This window comes from Pezoporus occidentalis, unplaced genomic scaffold (genome assembly GCF_034315485.1).
Source record: "Pezoporus occidentalis ecotype Australia unplaced genomic scaffold, CSIRO_AGI_Poc_V1 ctg102, whole genome shotgun sequence".
Classification (NCBI taxonomy): domain Eukaryota; kingdom Metazoa; phylum Chordata; class Aves; order Psittaciformes; family Psittacidae; genus Pezoporus; species Pezoporus occidentalis.
The window spans coordinates 701,780-720,295 of record NW_026912801.1 but is presented as its reverse complement, the minus strand read 5'-3'; the positions used below and the strand labels follow the sequence as shown (position 1 = coordinate 720,295).

General features: G+C 45.5%; 2 protein-coding genes and 1 long non-coding RNA gene across 3 annotated transcripts in view; 2 read left to right on the top strand and 1 right to left on the bottom strand.

The window, feature by feature from the left end:
* Positions 1-11,209, top strand: part of NAA25 (N-alpha-acetyltransferase 25, NatB auxiliary subunit) — a 28,376-nt gene extending 17,167 nt beyond the window's left edge. Inside the window, exons 16-24 of the mRNA XM_062614869.1 lie at positions 3,835-3,986; positions 4,272-4,397; positions 4,704-4,947; positions 5,171-5,294; positions 5,640-5,705; positions 6,199-6,296; positions 6,469-6,579; positions 6,980-7,126; positions 9,408-11,209. Coding sequence (XP_062470853.1) covers positions 3,835-3,986; positions 4,272-4,397; positions 4,704-4,947; positions 5,171-5,294; positions 5,640-5,705; positions 6,199-6,296; positions 6,469-6,579; positions 6,980-7,126; positions 9,408-9,530 — 1,191 coding nt within the window. The 3' untranslated portion in view covers positions 9,531-11,209. The remainder of the gene's footprint in view (positions 1-3,834; positions 3,987-4,271; positions 4,398-4,703; positions 4,948-5,170; positions 5,295-5,639; positions 5,706-6,198; positions 6,297-6,468; positions 6,580-6,979; positions 7,127-9,407) is intronic.
* Positions 3,380-6,617, bottom strand: LOC134161752 (uncharacterized). Its single transcript, XR_009964075.1, has 2 exons — positions 6,458-6,617; positions 3,380-4,006 (listed from the first exon to the last, which is right to left on the bottom strand). It is a non-coding gene; the product is annotated as an uncharacterized LOC134161752 (long non-coding RNA).
* A 2,015-nt stretch (positions 11,210-13,224) lies between the features above and the next one.
* Positions 13,225-18,311, top strand: ERP29 (endoplasmic reticulum protein 29). The gene is made up of 3 exons (XM_062614881.1): positions 13,225-13,412; positions 15,213-15,351; positions 16,457-18,311. Exons 1-3 carry the CDS (start codon positions 13,293-13,295, stop codon positions 16,957-16,959), a joined length of 762 nt encoding a protein of 253 aa, XP_062470865.1. The 5' UTR covers positions 13,225-13,292; the 3' UTR covers positions 16,960-18,311.
* Positions 18,312-18,516: the final 205 nt, after the last annotated feature.

The window sequence follows — 18,516 nt, the reverse complement described above, 5'->3', positions numbered from 1 at the left end:
GTGATGGCCGTCTTGGGCACACAGGGATAGTGGGGAATGCACATGCCTTTTAAAAGGCAGGGAAAGCAGGAGGAACAAGGTGGGAGGATTTCAGAGGGGGAAAACAGTCTGGAAGTCTGAGCTTCACTGAAGGCAGAGCAGAGCCCATGACTAACTGCGTTATTTTGAAGTGATAGGATTGAACTGCAAAACCTGGCCTTGAGCTAGTGGGAACTACCTGTTTTATTCAGTTCACCCCTAAAAGTGATGTGAATGAAAAGCAAGTTGTCTTGAATGAGAGTCTTAGCACTGGAATGGAAGAGATAGTGGAGAGTAGCTGAATTCCTCTAAAGAGATGGGGTGCTTCCTAAAATGCACACTGAGCCCTGGCATCTCTCCTGCTTCAGCTTGCTGATTAGTAACTGGACTTGTCAGTAATCTTATTTGGGAACTACACTCTGTACATCCTGATCCATTCATAGGGAAAATATCGATTCTGTTTCAGAATTCCCATGGAATCCATGAAAAATGGGCTAGGTAGGAGAACAACACATTTTTGAGGCTTGGTGGAAATTAATTGAGCAGATAGGAACAGAAATAGTCCAGAATTGTGGCAGGGAAGTATATGCATGTCAGACAATCTCCCTAAAACTTGCAAGGCAGTTCCATTCTGAGAAGTGGGTCTAGATCCTCTATGTTTATATTTTACAGTTTGAATGCTATTGAGAGGTAGGTGAAGAAAATGACTTTTTCTTTACTTTGTAAGACCTAAAGGTGCAATCCAGTTGTAACTCTGCCTGTCAGCCACAAGCAAAGTTGCTCTTAAGGCTTTGCAGCCATACAGCTTGCTGTCCCACTATCCCAGCAATAAATAGAAACACAGGACTTGTCTGTACTGAGTAGTAGAGATGTCAAAGATGCTGACACAGTAATCCCTCAGGAAAAGTACCCTTGCTATGTTGGCAGTCCACATTATTCCTATGTACAAGATACCAGCTGCCATTTGTCTGTGCCTGGAAGGTAGATGCTGTTACCTGTGTCTGACAAATTTTACTATAGTGAGCAGGAAGAGCACGTGGATTGTACAATGGAAACTCACTCTTGTCTGCATTCCTCATTTGCTCATTGTTTTAAGTGCTCATTCTACTTGCTGAGAGTCTTTGGATTCCTGGGTGCTATCGTGAAGCCCTGGATCCAGGCAGCTTTCTCCTACGTGTCTGTTGCAGTAGTGGTGGCTTTATATTTGTTGGGTTTTCTTTTTACCCCCCTTTTTTAAAAGTTATTTGGTGGATATTAATGAAAAGCATATCTGGAACCTACTGCCAGAATGAAATGCATGACTGCTGGGTGCCATATGGAAGAAGTGGAACCAAAAAAACTACTGGATGTGATTTGTCTTCTTGGGAACACTGCGCTGTAAAGCATCAAGAAATCATCTTTTCCTGGAAAGCAAGCTGAAGTAATGTCAGGTGTGGTTACCTTGGAAGAAGGGTATTCCCTTTGGCATGAATAATGATGGTGCTTGTAGCAGAGAAGAGCTGGTTGTTTCCAGTAGCTCGACATCTGCACACAGATGAAGACAGCCACGTTCCAAGTGCTGTTGCCAGGAAATTGCTGCTCAATTTGTGTTCTAGAAATCCTGAGGGGTTTGACCTGCCTCACTACTACAGCTTTAAAGGTTGAAACTGCAAAGGGGTGCAATCGGCATTATGTACTTCATGCTGCAAGATAAGGATGTGACTGGAATAGGCTCGCATCATGTTTCATCTTGGAGACAGAGTATTACAACCAAAAGACCAGGGTAGCCAAATCTCTTGTGTTTTGGACGCTTCCAGTATCACCTTAAGATCATTTTAATTGGGAAATGCATCAAAACCTGTACTAACTAGCAAATACCGAGTGTCCTCTAAGCTCACTGTAAGGTGCAAATTGCAGGAAGTGGAGGGCTTAGTTCAAGGTACTGTTCACCAAGGATGGTGATATGACAAGAGTGGAGATGAAAAAGGGGTTCTTTACCATAAAACACGTCCCACGTATCACCAGGTCAGAATCTGCTACCAGTTTCTGTGCTGCTGTGGTTCTACTGGGGTTGCCCCTTTGTACTGAGGGTCCTGATAGCAGTTTCCCATTTGAGTCCCATAATAGCATCTAACTGCAGTGTTAAAGGAAGACTGTCCTTCAGAAGTTACCTTTTGACATCATTTGAGATACTGCCTGCTCCCCTTGAGGCTGATGCTGGAGGTAGCTGAAATGTCTGCTGCAGCATAGAGAACATGTCCTGCAGCACACTGTGCGTGGGACTCTGCCTACAACAGGAAGTGTGGGGTATAAACCAAGTGCTCTGGCATAAAAATACAGCTCCTGATTCAGACTGTTTGCTTTGGAGAAATCAGTTTTCCTTCTGACTTGCTGAACTTCACAGCCTGAAGTGAATCCTGTTTAAGAGTAGGTCCCATGAGTAACAGCCATCTAGGATGCTGTGCAGTCCTGACAGTATTTCTGCTCTGGGAGAGGATGCCAAGGACAGGGAGGAGAGAGAAGGCAGTATTGCTATATTTAAGCAAAACTAAAAAGGCAACTTTCTCTTTCTCGAGATAGTCCTCCTTTAACTATGCAGAATCACAAGTAATCTCTCTAATTTTCTTGTGTCCGTCCGTCTTTAATTTCTCCAGATACTGCAGGCACACAGAGCACCAACGTGTCCCATGGGGATTTAAAAACCACGTGGATGCAGTTGACTTAGCACCCATAGCGCAGCCCTCAGCCTGACAATGAACTCTGCAAGGCTGTTTATCACAGGGTACGTTGCTGACTATTTGGCATATTTTTTCCATACAGTGCAAATGACCAAATTTCTTAGGGGAAAGAAAAAGATAGAGCAGACCTAAAGGCCATTCCTGATTTTGGAGGGAAGGAAAAAAGGTGGCTTTCATCTGTGAGTGCTAGCTTCTGGTGTCTCAGAGCCTTCCAGATAGGTTGGGTCTCTTAATACTATATAAAGTTGAGTTGAGCAAAGGCCTTTTTTTGTGCTTCTCAGTGCATTTCATAGTCTTGCTCAGAAGGAAATACTTGCCAGAATTTCTCAGTTGTGGAGTAATTCTGATGTAAGAAATGCAGCTGTCTGTCTTGATTGGGAGCATGAATAGTTCACTCTGTCTCTACAGGGAGAAAGTTCCATTAAAACCTAGTGCTTGTCTGCTTCACATCACTGGGCTGATGTGAAATACTAGCTGTGTGCCTTGTGTTGCTGCAGTTCATCAGAGGGGAAGCAAACTGTCCCATGGACCCTGACAGTTTCCTTTGGTGTTTAGGTTGTATTGTAATGCGTACACACTGCGTGATGTTACCTTGTGATGCTGTACTGAAAAATCTTAATAAAAAAGAGAAACAAAAAACCAAATGTGTGAGTAGTTCTTTTTAATCTATGTTGTGGTAACGTGATGCACATGCAGGTCAGTGCTAGAAAATCTGGGGTGTATTTATTTTGCCTGGAAGTACTTCTCACAATGAAAGAATGATTTAATCATCTGAATAACGCAGAGAGAGAGAGAGGAAAAAAAAGCCTTCCAAAATCATCTCTCCCCTCTAAGCATTTATCGGTCTCAGTGGTGATAGCAATGTGATGTACCTTAGTGCTGGTCTGGTTGTTAAACCACCTGCCTGGTAGAGTATTTGGGTGTTCTCAAAATAGCAAAACTGCTGGGGTGACTTGGACAAGCAGAAGTGCCAGATTCTGTGCCTCTGGGGTAATGACAACCACAGAAATGCAGTTTCTTGGCAGTGGCCTTGTTGAACTCTGGTTGTTTTGGATGTATGCAAGTCACTAATACAGGGACAATGTGTGTTCTCTTCCAGACCTCAGAATATATCATTCAAGCCTACAAGTACGGTGCGTTTGAGAAGATCCCGGAGTTCATTGCGTTTCGAAACAGGCTGAACTCTTCCCTTCACTTCGCACAAGTTCGCACAGAGAGGATGCTCTTGGACCTCTTACTTGAAGCGAACATGTAAGTGCAGCACCTTGAACCTGGAAAAACTGGGAGATTTGTGCCTAAGTAGATCACTGGCCAAGTGGGACTTAGTGAGTTGCACTTGCAGCTCGAAGGGTAGAAACCTGTGTGCTGCCTCTTTCTGCATCTACTTTGCTCTCCCCTTTGGTGTCCTTGCTCGTACCATGTATGTGTAACACTTCTGACATCAGAAGAGTTGAACAGTGTAGAGAATGTGCTCTGCTAGTGAGCTGTTTCCAGTGATCCAATGTCTGATCTCATGTCTCTTGTTCTTACGTGCAGATCAACCAGTTTAGAAGAAAGTATAAAGTCCATGAGCCTGAGCCCAGAGGAGGATGACATTCCTTGGAAAGATCTGCGTGACAACAGAGACCTGACAGTCTTGTTTAACTGGGATCCAAAAGACAGGTGAGTAGAAACACCCTCAGCTCTAGAGTCACACCTTTTCCTTACACATGGCAAAGAAAATCCTTTGAGGGGAGCTGCTGTATTGGAATGTTCCCTGGGCTGGCTACCTGCACACTTACCAAGCATCACTCATCATTTCCAGCAGTGCTGCCTTTTGACATATTAATACAGTTCTCTGAATTTCTGCCCACTCTTTCTTCTTCATACAATGTTAAATAACTTTGGGAAGGCTTTTGTGCCTGAGTGAAGCTAGCTGCTTTGCACAGTTGAAGCATTTGCCTGAAAACATTTGGTGCCTTTCTCTAGGAACATTTCTGAAGAACATAAGAAACTCTCACTGGAGGAAGAAACCATGTGGTTGCGAATCCGGTCTTTAACTTTAAGGCTAGTAAGCGGACTCCCAACTCTTAGTCACACTATTCAACCAAAGAACTCTGAAAAGACTGCAGAGAACGGCGTCTCATCCAAGATTGATACAATCCGATCCCTGCTCCAGCAGCTGGAAGCGGCAGTGGATTCAGGGAAGAAGTTTCTAGAACAAAATATTCAGGTACCCGTTAAGGAAAAAGCTATCCCCAAATATTAAGTGAACGTGAATGCAAGCAGAGAAACTGAATGCATCTTGTAACGTCCAGCAGGCTGCAGAATGCACTTAAGTGACCTTGAGTTTGTAGTGTATGAATCTGACTGAGAGATGTGCCAGAGACAAAACACTGTGTTCTGGATAAGGAAAAGCTGCAACACCTTTATCTTTTTCTTTGCTTCTTGCCTAGTATCCTGTCCTTGGCCCTCCTCCTACCCGAATGGCTGGCTTCTTCAGCAATGGCAGCTGTCAGTGCCAGACTAGCTTGTTTTATCTTGTTAGTGATATTTATGAACTAGATACCAATGGCTTAGGTAAGTGTTTGAAGGGCTGAACCAGATTGTCATGGTGTATGGTGGGAGGGAGCAAGCGAGACATGTCTCTGTTTAGTTTGAACACTGCCAGGCACTGGATGATGTGGACCCAGACTGTTAATTTTTTGACTGACACTAAGTTGCCTGGGAGATGGTGCCTTGATTTAATGTTTATGCAAGTCTTCATTTTTGTACAGTACATACATGTTGGTGTAATACTGGATCCTCTGTGAAAGCAGTTGCATTTGCTTTTGACTGCTAACACTATATTTAAATGCCTCCTGGTTTTCTGGAAGCAGAAAATACAGACTTGTAGCTTATAACTTTTTCTTTTTCTTTTCCCAGAAGATTCAGCAGAAATCCAGGAGAGGATAGGGAATAGTTTCAAGTCTTTAGTAGAACGACTGACAGGTAAATGGTAACTTGAGAATAACCACTGGTAGCTAAGGTAGTGCTTCATTGTGCTCTGAGGATGTGCTGCTGAGTGTGCTGCAGTTATATGATGGAGTGTGTGTGTTGATGCAGCTGCACACCCCTTTGAATGATACTTGAGAACAAGGCTGAGAATCCCCTTGGCTTGACTGGTCACCAAGCTGTTGCATGCCACAGAATATGTCCTATCATTTTGCTTACCCTGCAACCTAGGCTTAACAGCTGATGTCCCCCCCTGGTACTTGATCCAGGTGTGCTAATAAATGGTGTGGAGATACTGTTTGTAATGAAATATAATTCAGAGAAAACTTGAGAGCTGGACCTTCCTGAGAGGCTTTGGCTGAATTTATCATTAACTGCTTAGTGGTCAGTCCTCTAACAGCTTTGCACACTACACTGAGATACTTTTTGTGCAGAAAACGCACTCAGGTTGATCTGTGTGTTCTTAATATTGCTTTTTTTTCCTCTTCAGACTTGTTCAATAAATGTAAAGGTGATTTGATTGAAGTCAGAGATGGCACCTTGAAAACTCACCCAAGCCTGTTAGAAAACCTGGTCTTCTTTGTTGAGGTATTTTTTCCTTTGGAATGCTTTAGGGGAGAAATGTTGGGACTAAAACACAGTGAAATTTCTTTGATCTCAGTCACTCATGAAAGCAGAGGGTTTTGTTGCATGTCCTACCAGTAGGAGCATTGAAATGAGGTTGTAAATGCAGCGTGTAACATTTGTACCTTTCTTCCAGACGATCTCCATCACCCTGTGGGTATCGAGTTACTGTGACAGTGTCCTCCGACCTTTTAAATCCAACCTGCAGAAAAAGAAGAAGAAAAAAAAAGAAAGCAGTTTAGCCATGGTAGAGACCGTCTTCCTTTCTGTTCTCCCCCACCCCAATCCAATGGCATAGCTATACTGAAAGAAAATCAGGACAGATAACAATGTTAATAAAGTGTTTTCCATAAACTTTGCCTTGTGGAGGCTGCTGAGAGAAATTACTCATTTCTGTAACTCCTTTTCTCTTTTAAATGGTGATGTGCCACGTCTCTGATGTCAGAGATGCTTTTTAATAGGAAGCAGAGTTTAGAGCATCAGAGGCCTTCCTGCCTTGAACGCAGTATAGTAAACTTGTCTGGGTAGGTGGGTTATAGCTTAGCACTGGGGGAAGGAGTAGAATGATAAAGTTGTCATATAGAATCATCATTGGAATGGGCATTAATACATGTTTATAAACTAAAGATGTGTATTTGTTTTTATAGCCACCTGTATTTACACATTTCCTGGATTACATTACTGAGCTACAGACGTTAACTTCCAATGTTATAGATCACATCAAAGGGCTTGAAATCATTCTGGCTGCACTAAAACTTGAAGAGCTGTCCCTCAAGGACACTCTGCTTTTACAGGTAAGAGCTTGTGGTGGTGTTTGTGTGTGACTGATAATGACCTGTATGTACACGCTTACGGGGTGGCTTTGTTGAAAGCTGTTTTTCACGAAAATGATTTACTGGAAGGAAGAAAAGAGAGGAAAAATAATAAAAAAACTGTTATGATTGAATTAATTGCTCTTAACCAGAGGTTAGGGACGGACTGCTGGAAAGCTGAGGTTTAGAGTGCCGAGTTAGGATTTGTTTTCATGGTGACACAGTGACTTTGTCCCATCTGATCAGCTCCAGCTCACTGTACAGAATGATCTCAGAAAACGAGGTCTAAACACGGGGATTCTAAAATCCTTTCATTTTGTGTTGTATAATAGTGAAGAAAAACTTAAAACTTTAACATTATTTTGTTCTCTGGGATATGAGTTATTCTGTTATCTGTGTTTTAGCAGAATGGCTGCAAATAACATTTCCGGAAGCATTTGAGATTCACCTACTGCAGATTAGTCACTTCCCTGGAAACAATTTCTTGATCTTTATGGAAGAACAAGTGGCAGCTCCTCCCCTGCCCTTAGCTATATAGGGAAAACCAAAGGCAGGAGTGATAGGTGCTACATATGACAAACCTCATGCTGCATTTAGACATGTGAAACACGGGCTTAACGAGAAAGCTTGGGAGTTTTTAAGCCATGGCAGTCAGATAACTTGCCTATCGCAAAGTTTAACTCTTAATGATACTTTCTAACAGTTTGATGTTTACTAGGAATGTATTTGTTTAAAACAGTGGGTGAGACACTAAAAATATCTTTGAAATAGTGACAGAGTTCAGCTAAAAAGCCTCAAAGTGATGGAAAGCATAGAATTGGGGTTTTGTTGATGGTGCTCTGGAAGGGCAGGTGGAGATACAAGGTGCAGCGTAGCACAGTGGTGGAATAGGCATCATCTGATACATGGGGGAGTGAGGAGTCATTGTTCCTTCTCAAAGCAGGATTGCAGATTCCAGGTGAAATGTTTGAGAGGGGAATTGTGTCCTTGCCAGCGTTGGTTTGTGGGGTGGGAGAACACAAAACCAGGTCTCCGGGATATTTATCTCAAATGGGAAATTCAGCGTGCAGGGCACTGGTGTTTGGGTTTGTCTAGAAGGGAGATCTGGAGGCTTTGAATTGGGAAGGATTTAAATGCTACACCCATCTGTTTCAGAGCTGCACATCTGCCCACAGAACCTGCGTTAGCCAGCTGGTATCTTTTTCACTTGAATTGGCCTGTTTATTTCATAGCACAGGATTTAAAATGTCCCTTATTGCTGTATGAGGCTGATGTAGAAGTATCTCAGATATATATATATTTATATATACACACACACACATATATAAAAGAAACTGCAAAAACTGATAGAAAGCAGAGAAATGCCTTCCTGTATTTAATGCAAATATGAATAAAAACTATGTGGTATGTTTTCTTAATGCCATCAAAGAATCTTCACTTTAAAGTCAAGATTCACTTTAAAGATAACACACTTTAATCATCTGTCTCTAATTTCCCTGGTTCCTCACTGACTCAGCAAATTCCTCTTCTTCCCTTTGATTGGCACCACGCTACTGCACGAGGCAGATGTGGAAGAAATGACTTAGCATGTGGATTTGAGCAGAAGCATCTAGGGGAGTCTGCAGCTTCTCCTGTGTTTGCTCAGAACATTTGTCCTGGTGTTTGACATTGTGACAGTAAATCCTGATGAACACAGTGTCTGTAGCTCTGCTCAGATTTGAAGCTGGGTTTGAAGCTCTGTGTGTTTAGAGCTAAAACATGCTTTTGAAGAAGTCCTCAGATTCAGATATTAGGATTAAATTGTGGTGATGCTGGTGATGGGCCAGTTGAACCCTGCCACTGGTGTTAGGTTTTCTGACATGGGGTTGGTTTACTTGGGTGGTGGCTCCCAGGCATTATCTGTGTCTGCAGAAGACATCCTGGCATCAGGTCACCCCTTGATGGAGCAGTGCTTATGGCTGTTACATGCTTTAGCCTCAGGGTTTGCTCTCTGTGTGTCAGCCACAAATATTTTGCACAAGGATGTTTTCAGCAGTTAGGAAGAAATGTTAATGTGTTACCACCCCTGTCTGGGCAGCACCAGTATTTGCAGGAGTTACTACTGCTGAGCTCGTGCTGCTTATTCTGTGCCGACGACATTCCCTTTGTAAACTTACACTGTGGGCTTCATGAATTTGTTAGCACTTGAGATGGTGGGGGAAAGGTAAAGGGAGGATTTAAGCAGTTGCTGTGGGGTGAACAATTTCTCTTTTGCCTTTTGCAGGAAGAAAAAAAGTTTACAAAGACTGTGCAAGGGAAAGTGCAGAGCAGTTACCATCACTCAGTTCAGGAAATTGGAGAGCTGCTGAAAAAGAGACTCGATACCATTAAAAAACTAAAGATTTGAGAACTGCATCCTTGACAGACTCCACAGGGGGGTGACACCAGAGTCCCAGACAGAAGCAACATCCAATATACCATCACTTTAATCCAGAACTTCCTCATAATGCATGAAGGACTTCAAATCATAAATCAGTTTTTTTTAGGTATTACAGATGTATTGAGGTGATTTAAATTATTGTACATAAATGAGAAGCAGGGACCCTTATGGGGGTTTGACCACTTTTTATACATGTTCATAAGCATATTGCAACAGGAGAAAATTCACTTTCTTCCCTTCCAATCTCTAGAAACAACTGGAGATGGTCTTTAGAAGCAGCAATAGAAATCCAGTGTAAAGCATATATCTCAAAGGAGTTGTATTTTCATCACCATACAGTGTTTATAATTTTTGTATGGTCTTTGCCTTAGAAATGCAGAATTTGTAGATGCATTCGGCCACCTCCAGTGAAATGAGCCTGTTTTGGAGCAATTGTGTCCTCAAGCCACTGGGTCCTACTGAATGAATTCAGTGTGGTGATCCCACAGGGGAGGTGAGGCTGTGCTGGAGGAACACTCTCAGTGTACAGCCAGCCAGCAAGGGTGGGAGTGAGCCGGGCCCGGTGGCAGGCAGGTTCCTCTAAGGAGAGAGCTGCTGGAGGGGAGAGGTGGCAGTGGTGGTGTGTACGTGGGTTGTTTCCATGTTTGGAGTAACTGCAAACCTGCTGAGGAGCGAACCTGGCCACTAAGCTTGAGAGAGAGATGTGAATTGGTGTTTCAGCAACCAAGACAAAACCAGAGACCTTGTATATAATGGCTGCAGTGAAGTCTGACGCTGTGGCCTGGTTCCATGTCGGTTCGATGTCAAGGCAATCATCATGACTTTTACAAAGTGTATTTAGATTACTGAAACTTTAAGACGTCAATATTTTAATAGCAACTGAATTGGGTTTAAGTTGGCAGAGGTAACTTTTGCTTCCGCTGTGGTATGAGGCTGAGAATACTTTCTGTAACTGTTTGCTTGCTTTTTGCAGTTGATCTTTGATGATTTGAGTACTTGCTCATTAGGTGTTCTGTTAGAAAGTGCAGTCGCATCATCTGCTCCCACTGCATCTGCATTTCTGCCAGGGGTTTTCTTCGTTTTAAAGGAGTAATGCAGCCTAAATTGTAGGCAAAAAGGAGATTATGTGAACCTGCAATACAGGGGCAGGTCAGACTTTACAGATTCCTCATTTCTGTTTTAAAGCAGCTAGTATCTGAGGTCTATATTTAAAGTTTTAAGAGCTGACAATCCTGCCTTTGTCATCTCTCTCTGTTTTATTAGTGATGTTAGAATGTTGAGGAGAGTATTTTTTTAAATAAATCCCCTGTATAAAAAAAAAGAAAAAAAAAACTAATTTGACAGAGCTGCTCTTGCTGGGTTTAGTTTTGCTTTTCCCCATCCTGAAAGGGAAAGAAGAATGTCTGCAGGCTGTTAGAATTGTAGTAGATGTCCGGTTGGTTTAACTGCAATGTCTGGTAAGTGCTCTGGGCTGGAGGAATACCAAAATGTATTAAGTCTGTTTTATAGTAATACTTTTCCTTGGGAAGAAGGAAAAAAGAAAAAGAGAAAAAGAACCAAGTGAACTCTTACATGTTGTATAGAAATACCTTTTTTGAAAGACAGAAGAGTATGCTTCTTAAATTAAAGCAAGATTGATTACTGAAGTTGATGCTTTCAAATGTGTAGGGTAAGTGAAAACAGTCCTGTTCCTGAGCTGATGCAGTTCAGAGAGAAGCACTGAGCCAGAAATCCATCCTCTGCCCCTTCTCCTTCCAGGAGACTGATGGTGCCCCCTTCCGTCCCTCTCCCATGGCAGTGCTTCAAATACCAGCATTGAATGCAAAGTGGATGCAGCGCTCTCATCCAGAGGCCTGGGTCATGCTGGAGTTTCTTTCCACTGCTGCTACAACAGGTTGAACTCAACCAGTTGTGTCAGTAAGCAAGGGTGAAAATAGGTCGAGTGTAAGGTTAATATAAACAGGCTTTTAAAACCCTGCCATGTGCCTGAAAGCAGAACTTGCTTTTTAAAAAGGGTTTCTGCATCAGCTCCCTTAAAAGCAGAATTGAAACTGCTAGAACGGGGGGAACGTGTGTCATCTGAAGCAGAGGCTGAGTGGAGATGGATCCATGGCTGGCTCTTGCTTCCTGTGGCACAGATCAGCCAGCCCTGTGCCAGCTCAGGGGCAGTACTCACTGTCACAGTGTTGGCTACTGCCCTGTTCCCTGTTCCAGATACTGGCAAACAATCAGCTTGTCAAAAAAATAGGTTTTTGATTACGTGGTGTTTTATAAACCCAGATGCCATCTCTTTACAAGCTGTAGTTTCTCCATAGGAGGAAATGGTGTACAATAATGACTCCATACTGACTGACTGGGGCTTGGTTGTGGGAGACTTTCTCTCCCCCTATGTATTGTGTACAGTTAAATATATTATATATTTCTTACAGAAGAGCATTTCCCCTCCAGAATATGTCCCACAGGGATAGGATAAGAAATTGAAGCTGTAACCCATTGCTGCTGCTCCCCCTTTTCCACTCTTGGGACTTGTTTTTGTGTGTTTCTGGTTTTATTCTTTTGGGGGGGGAGGTGATAAATTGAAACCATACCTAGAAGAAGCTACCAAGACTACTGTTTACAGACTGAAAAATACTGCTTTTATACTACTGGGATCATGAGCTACGATCCTTTTACTGATTTCCTCAACTGCTTAAAATCTGTGTATGATGTAGATAAAGGTCAGAAGTCTCCTGTTCTGCTTTGTCTACACACGGGACAAACCCTACAATGCCTGTTTGTGTTGCCCATCATTTTTGTACTTTTTAACTGTTCAAAAATTGCATTTATATTTTGCAATCATTGATAATCGTGACTTTAACTGCTAGTAACCTTAGAGGGTTTTTTTTTCTTCTTGTTGTTGTATCTGCAGCCTTACCTGACCTTTCTCTTCCTGGATTATTCATTGTTAATTTATGAGTGTAGGAGATATGTTTGCCTCAGCCTTCTACGGACTTAAGTGACACAACTGCAACTGATCTGCTTTAAACTGGATGGGTTTATAATTTATATAAAAGTCAGTTTCGTTACAAATCAGTATTGATGCCTCTTTCATTTTCCTGTCTGCATGGTCTGGCAATTACTGACGTGCTCACTTGTGTTTTGTGGCTTTGTGCTGAAGCTAGATAATCCCGGGCTGGGCAAGCAAAAAATCAAGTTGCCTACAGCGAGGGAGGAGAGAAAGGGGAAATACGCCCGTTGCTTTTTACCCGCGGACTGGCTGCAGAATGATGTTTGCAGAGGCTGGAGCTCCGGTGTGTCCTTTGACAGGTGATCATGTTGATGTGCTCCTCCGGTTTTGGGCAGTGCTTGCTTGCACTTCAGCCTAGCTTTGAGTTGTAAGGAAGGTAAGGGGGGCGGTGCAACAGAAATCTCTACTAGAACGGTAACATGGGCTTGAGAGGGCTGCGGCCATGCCATGCAGCGGGTGCCCTGCTGCCGTGAATCAATACAGACACCCGCGCTGCTCTCTCCTCTTCCTGTATGGCCCCAAGCGCTGCAGGCTCCTGCAGAGCCAGCTCCTCCCTTCTGCCCCCGCTCCTGCCTCCATCGCTCCTGTTTTGCAGCTGGAAGCCGCCCGATACCCGCGTACCCGGTTGCCCCGGTCGGCCGCTGGGCGGGGCAAGCCCCCGGCGGCGCCGGGCTCAGCGCGGTCACGTGTCCCCAGCAGCCCCGCTCCCTCCGCTCTCCGCCATGGCTGCGGCGGCCGCCGCCGGCTCCCTGCTCCTCTGCCTGCTCGGCCTGGCGCTGCCCGGCGGCAGCGCGCTGCACACCAAGGGCTCCGTGCCTCTCGACTCCATCACCTTCTACAAGGTACAGGCCCGCCCGGCGGGCGCTGCAGGGTCTGCCGGAGCGCTGGGGAGGGGAGGGGGAGGACGGCTAGGAGGCCGGCCCCGGGGCGCAGAGGCCATGTGCACCCCTGGCTCAAAGCAGCAGGGGGTCCAGCCCCGCCGGCCGGGAGCGGGCCGGGGAGCGGAGCGGGCCGCGGAGCCGCCCCCCCCCCCCCTCCCCCGTTGGTGCCGCTACCGGCGCGGGGCCCGCGGAATGGCCGGGGCGGCGGGCGCGCCGCGCCACAGCCAATAGGGGAGCGGTAGCCGCGGCGGACAGCCAATCAGTGCGGTCCAAGTGGAGCTGGGCAGCGCTGCGGCCCGGGGCGAGCGGAACCGGCCCGGCCGGCGGCTCCGCGGCCCAGCGCCGGTGTGGGCCCCCGCGCCCTGCCTGCGAGCGGACAGCCGCCGCCCGGCGGTCCTGCTCTGGTGGAGCCGGGGCAGGACCGTGCCCGGGCCGTGAGCGCTCATTGCCCGGGCCGGTTTTACTCCTGTTCGTGAAACAAAGCAACAGGCTGCTGCCACACTGGAGTCTCGCAGGTTTTTGTGCACTGAAATGAAGGGGTCTTGCCGGAGCACGGCGGGATTTTGATCTACGGTGTCGCAGGCCAGCATGAGGCAGACACCTGAGACCAGGAATCCTGGTGTGGTGGCGTTGCAGCATGTGCTGCACCGGGAGAGATGAAGAGGCTGCGTGTGGCCGGCCTGGCTGCTCGGGCATGGGCAAGTGTTTCGTGTCACATGCGAGTGAGTCTAGAGGCTGGAGCGCTCTGCTCTGGAGACAGGTTGAGAATGACAAGGGGGAATGGCTTTAATCTGACAGGGGAGATTAAGATTAGACATCAGGGAGAAGTTGATCCCTGTGCAGGAAGATGAGCTTTAAGGTCCCTTCCAACCCAAACCATTCTATGATACAATTCATGAACCTTTAGGAGCTTCCAGCTTTTCTGCAACAATTTGAAGTGATTGGCAGAACACTGCAAGAGGGACCTGCAGAGACCAGCAGAAATATCAAAGTGTGATACCTGCCACATTCACCCCTTACCAGGATGGCAAATACAGTGAGCAGCAGGCCCAGGACTGAAGGATCCTGTTCACTGTTGCAGTCAGCTGCTCTGCCTATGCCTGAGCAGTGCTTGTAGCACACTTTGGAGGTGGGGACAGTGTTGCAATCGGACCCTGTTTGTTAGACAAAAGATTTTGCAAGGCAGGACAAAAAACATCCCAAAGCAGGCACAGATTCCACTTCTGAGCTCATTTGAAAGGACATCATCTGGGCAGAGCAAAATTCAAAAGCAACAGGATGAGTGAAGAGAAATGAATTAAAAGAGGAATTCTCTGTTGATGGAACCAGATCAGCACCAGCAGCACCTCCATTCCCTCACTGTGCCCCCCAAGAGCTGCAGCTCTCATGCTGGGACACCTCAGAATGCCTTTGGGTTCAGCCTCTCTCCTCTTAATGTCCCCCTGGAAACTGTTGAGCTGACTTCCCTTCAAGGTGCTAATCAGCTTTACAGTAAGGAAATCATGTGTGATTAAAGACCTTATCAGATCCCCCAAACCTACCACGCACCATCTATGTCATCTGGTGTAGGAGCACATAGAGCCGAAGCTCAGTCTTTCCTCCACACTGCAGTGAGTCAGTTTTGAAAAGCCATAATTAGCAAATTTCCATTCTTCCTCTGCAGCTCCTCGCTGCACAGGAGGACAAGTGACAGCAGCTTTATATGTCTTGTGGATTGCTCAAACCCCAAATGCTAAAGTTTTGTGCTTTGCTTTTCTTTAGGTAATTCCAAAGCATAAGTTTGTCCTTGTGAAGTTTGACACTCAATATCCTTATGGCGAGAAACAGGATGAGTTTAAAAAGCTGGCAGAGAGCTCAGGCTCCAGTGGGGATCTTCTGGTGGCTGAAGTGGGAATATCAGGTGAGGAACTCTGGGCTGTTCAGCACAGTGTGGGTTGGTGTGGGGGAAAGAACACTGTGATTTCTGGTGGAAACAGGCTCCGAGGTAATCCTGACAGTGTGAAACAAGAGGCCTGGTCCCTGCTCTGCCTGGTGGCTGAGCTCTGCCTCCTGCCACTTGTGTGGGTGTGCTGCTGATCTCCTTCCGGCTGCTTAATGGAGCAAGTCAGCCCACGCCGCTAAACTGGATGCCCTCCTCCTCATGCCTAGCACTTCCTGCCTTTGTGTTTTTCTGTCTTTGCTGAGAGAAACCTTTCTGTCTATTTCCAGGGAAGAGACTTTGCAAGAATCATGCTTTAGCCACAAGCCTGGTCAAGCAAAGCATATGTAATCTGGTTAATTCATCCCTCTATTGCTGGTGAAGCAAAGAAAGTCCTTAGTGCACTGTGGCTAGTGTAACTTCAGTTCTTGCAGTTGGCTTTAAGAGAAAAAGAGTGAGGATCGGATCACTATCACCTTTCTCACTCTTGCTTTGTAGGGAGAATGAAGAATTTAAGCTCTAGGAACTGTCAGACTGGAGGTTTCACCCACACCCACTGACATTTCTCAACACACATGTATTTAGCTAAGTAACATAGTTGAAATCTCTTAAGTTATGTTTTCTGTCCTCAAAAATAAATGTAATTTATATAAGATGAGCAAACATCTTGTAACTTGGCATACTGTCAGAACTAAAATGTGTAAGAGTATGCTGTCTGCACACAGATCAGGAAAAAAGTCTGTTTAACTGTAAAATCAAATAATATCAATGGATAGAGCAACACAAGTTGAAAAATGACTATTAATTCCTATAAGAAGGATGGTGTTTGTACACAGAGGTCCTACCAGTGTCTTATGATATCAAAGTCACAGCAAAGCACCATTAGAATCTTGTATTTGGAAAACCTATTGATGGCTTGCCTTGCAGAAGTGATTTTGTTTCAGTGTGTGGCATTTCTTAGCAAAAAGGTCATTAGGACATGTTGAACCTGGAGATAAATATTTATCTGTGTAGAAGAGAATCCTGATTTAACTTTTCCTTTTGATTAACACACTCTGCTTTTCTGTGTTTCGTTTTCCCATGGCAGATTATGGTGATAAACTGAACACTGAGCTGGGAGAAAAGTACAAGCTGGATAAGGAGAAGTTCCCTATTTTTCACTTGTTCCAGGATGGTGACTTTGACAATCCCTTACCTTACAGTGGCCAAATCAAGGCCGGAGCTATTCAGCGCTGGCTGAAGAGTAACGGCATCTACCTGGGGATGCCAGGCTGCCTGAAGGAGTACGACATGCTGGCCAGCAAGTTTGTGAGCACCACTGAGAAGTCAGAGCGCCAGTCCCTCCTCAAAAAGGGGCAGGAGAGCTTAGAAAAGGCAAAAGAAAGCGAGAAGAAGTCAGCTGAGCAATACTTGAAAATCATGAGCAAGATACTGGAGCAGGGAGAAGAGTTTGCTGCTAATGAAGTGGTCCGAATCACCAAACTGATCGAGAAGAACAAAATGAGTGATGGGAAAAAGGAGGAGCTGCAGAAAAGCCTCAATATCCTTGCTTCTTTCCTGAAGAAGAATAATGAAAAAGATGAGCTCTAACATGCTGGAGAACTTTGTACAAGCTGTGAAATGATGTCCCAACCAGTTCTCCTTATGCAAGCAAACTTCCCGCTGACTTCAAGAGAGCAGCAGATTTCCCTCTGGTATTCTCAGTTTAGAAGATCAAGAGGAAGATGTTCCTTAAAACCACAGTATTCTAAATGTTGGGAAAATCACCTTAAACCAACATGCTATTATTGTGTAATACGACTCAGTAACAGTGTTAAAGCAGACAAGAAAAGCACTAGATTGGCCTGAAGCACATTCCTGGTGGTTTTTACACCTGTTCCCTGGCAAATTAATGACAAAGTTTGGTCTCATTCCATCTTCCATGTTGTTAAAGGTACAGGTTGGGTGCCCCTCGCATCTCCACCTTCCCCTGTCCTTAGTGTCCATGGGGTTTATGCTCATTAGTCTACTCCTCCTCCCACCTTTTGTCTTCCCTGTAGGGCTCCTTCTCTGAGTGTTGTTCTCCTTACCTGTTGTTGACCAAGAGACCCGGAGCTTCCCTTTCCTGCCTTCTCCTGCAGTGGCTCCTGTCTCTGTTTGGGTTAGGTATCAGCCAAGTGCTGGCAGTGAAGACGGGTCCTCCATGCATCAAAACCTGCCCCTCATCTGCTGGCCAAAGCACCCATTTCAGCAAACATGGTGGTACCGTGACAGAGCGCGTGGTGTTTGCTCTGAGCAAGGGCAGAGGCTCCTTGAGGTGCTATTACATTCAGCCTCGCCAGTTCATGCAGAATCATGTTGTTTCAGTGGTGCATGTGGGTGAGTCTCCTCATGCTTGAAGAGCACATGCAAGGCCTGAGTATTTTGCCTGGCCTTCCCATGCAAGCTTCATTTCCCAGCTTCAGAATAAGAGGGTGAGACCAGTACAGACACTGGAGTCTCAAGCCATAGTGCACACGAACACGATTCTCCAGCCTCCCCTTCACAACCAATTGACACTCAAACTAAAGCTTCATCAGTATTTGGTCGTTTGGAGTACTTGAACGTGAGGTCTTGTTTCAGGAAGCATTTGTGTCCTTAGGATCCCATCTGTGTTATCCTAATGGCGACGCCTGGCCCAGGGATGAGGTCCGTGGTCGGAACTCGATGCTGTGTGTGCTGTTCACGCTGTGTGGAACTCGGATGGCCACTGGAAGATGCTGTGCGCCTGGTCAGGGCTGTAGAAAGTTGAGAAGAGCCCCATGTGTGTGTTTTACCTGAAGATGTTGCTTTAGGCTGAGCAAAACTGATTCCGGTGGGAGCTTTGCTGCCTTTTGAATCCTGGGGTGGGTACAAGGAGCAGATAACTGCTGCCAGGTAAAATGTATTAATGATGCTATAATAAAAAAGGTTGTTCCAGTTAATAGCTGCTTCTTAAGGTGCTTTCTGGAGGAGCTGCTGCTGCTTGTGTGGTTGGAGGGGAAGGTGAAGGCAGATCAGTCGGATGGTGACTTTCACCTGGAGGCGAAAGGGATGCCCTAGAGGTAAGGCGTTTACCCGGGGCCGTTGGAGGGCGTCCTTCGGACCCAGCGGCCTCTCCTCGGGACGAGCGGAGGAGGAAGGACCCGG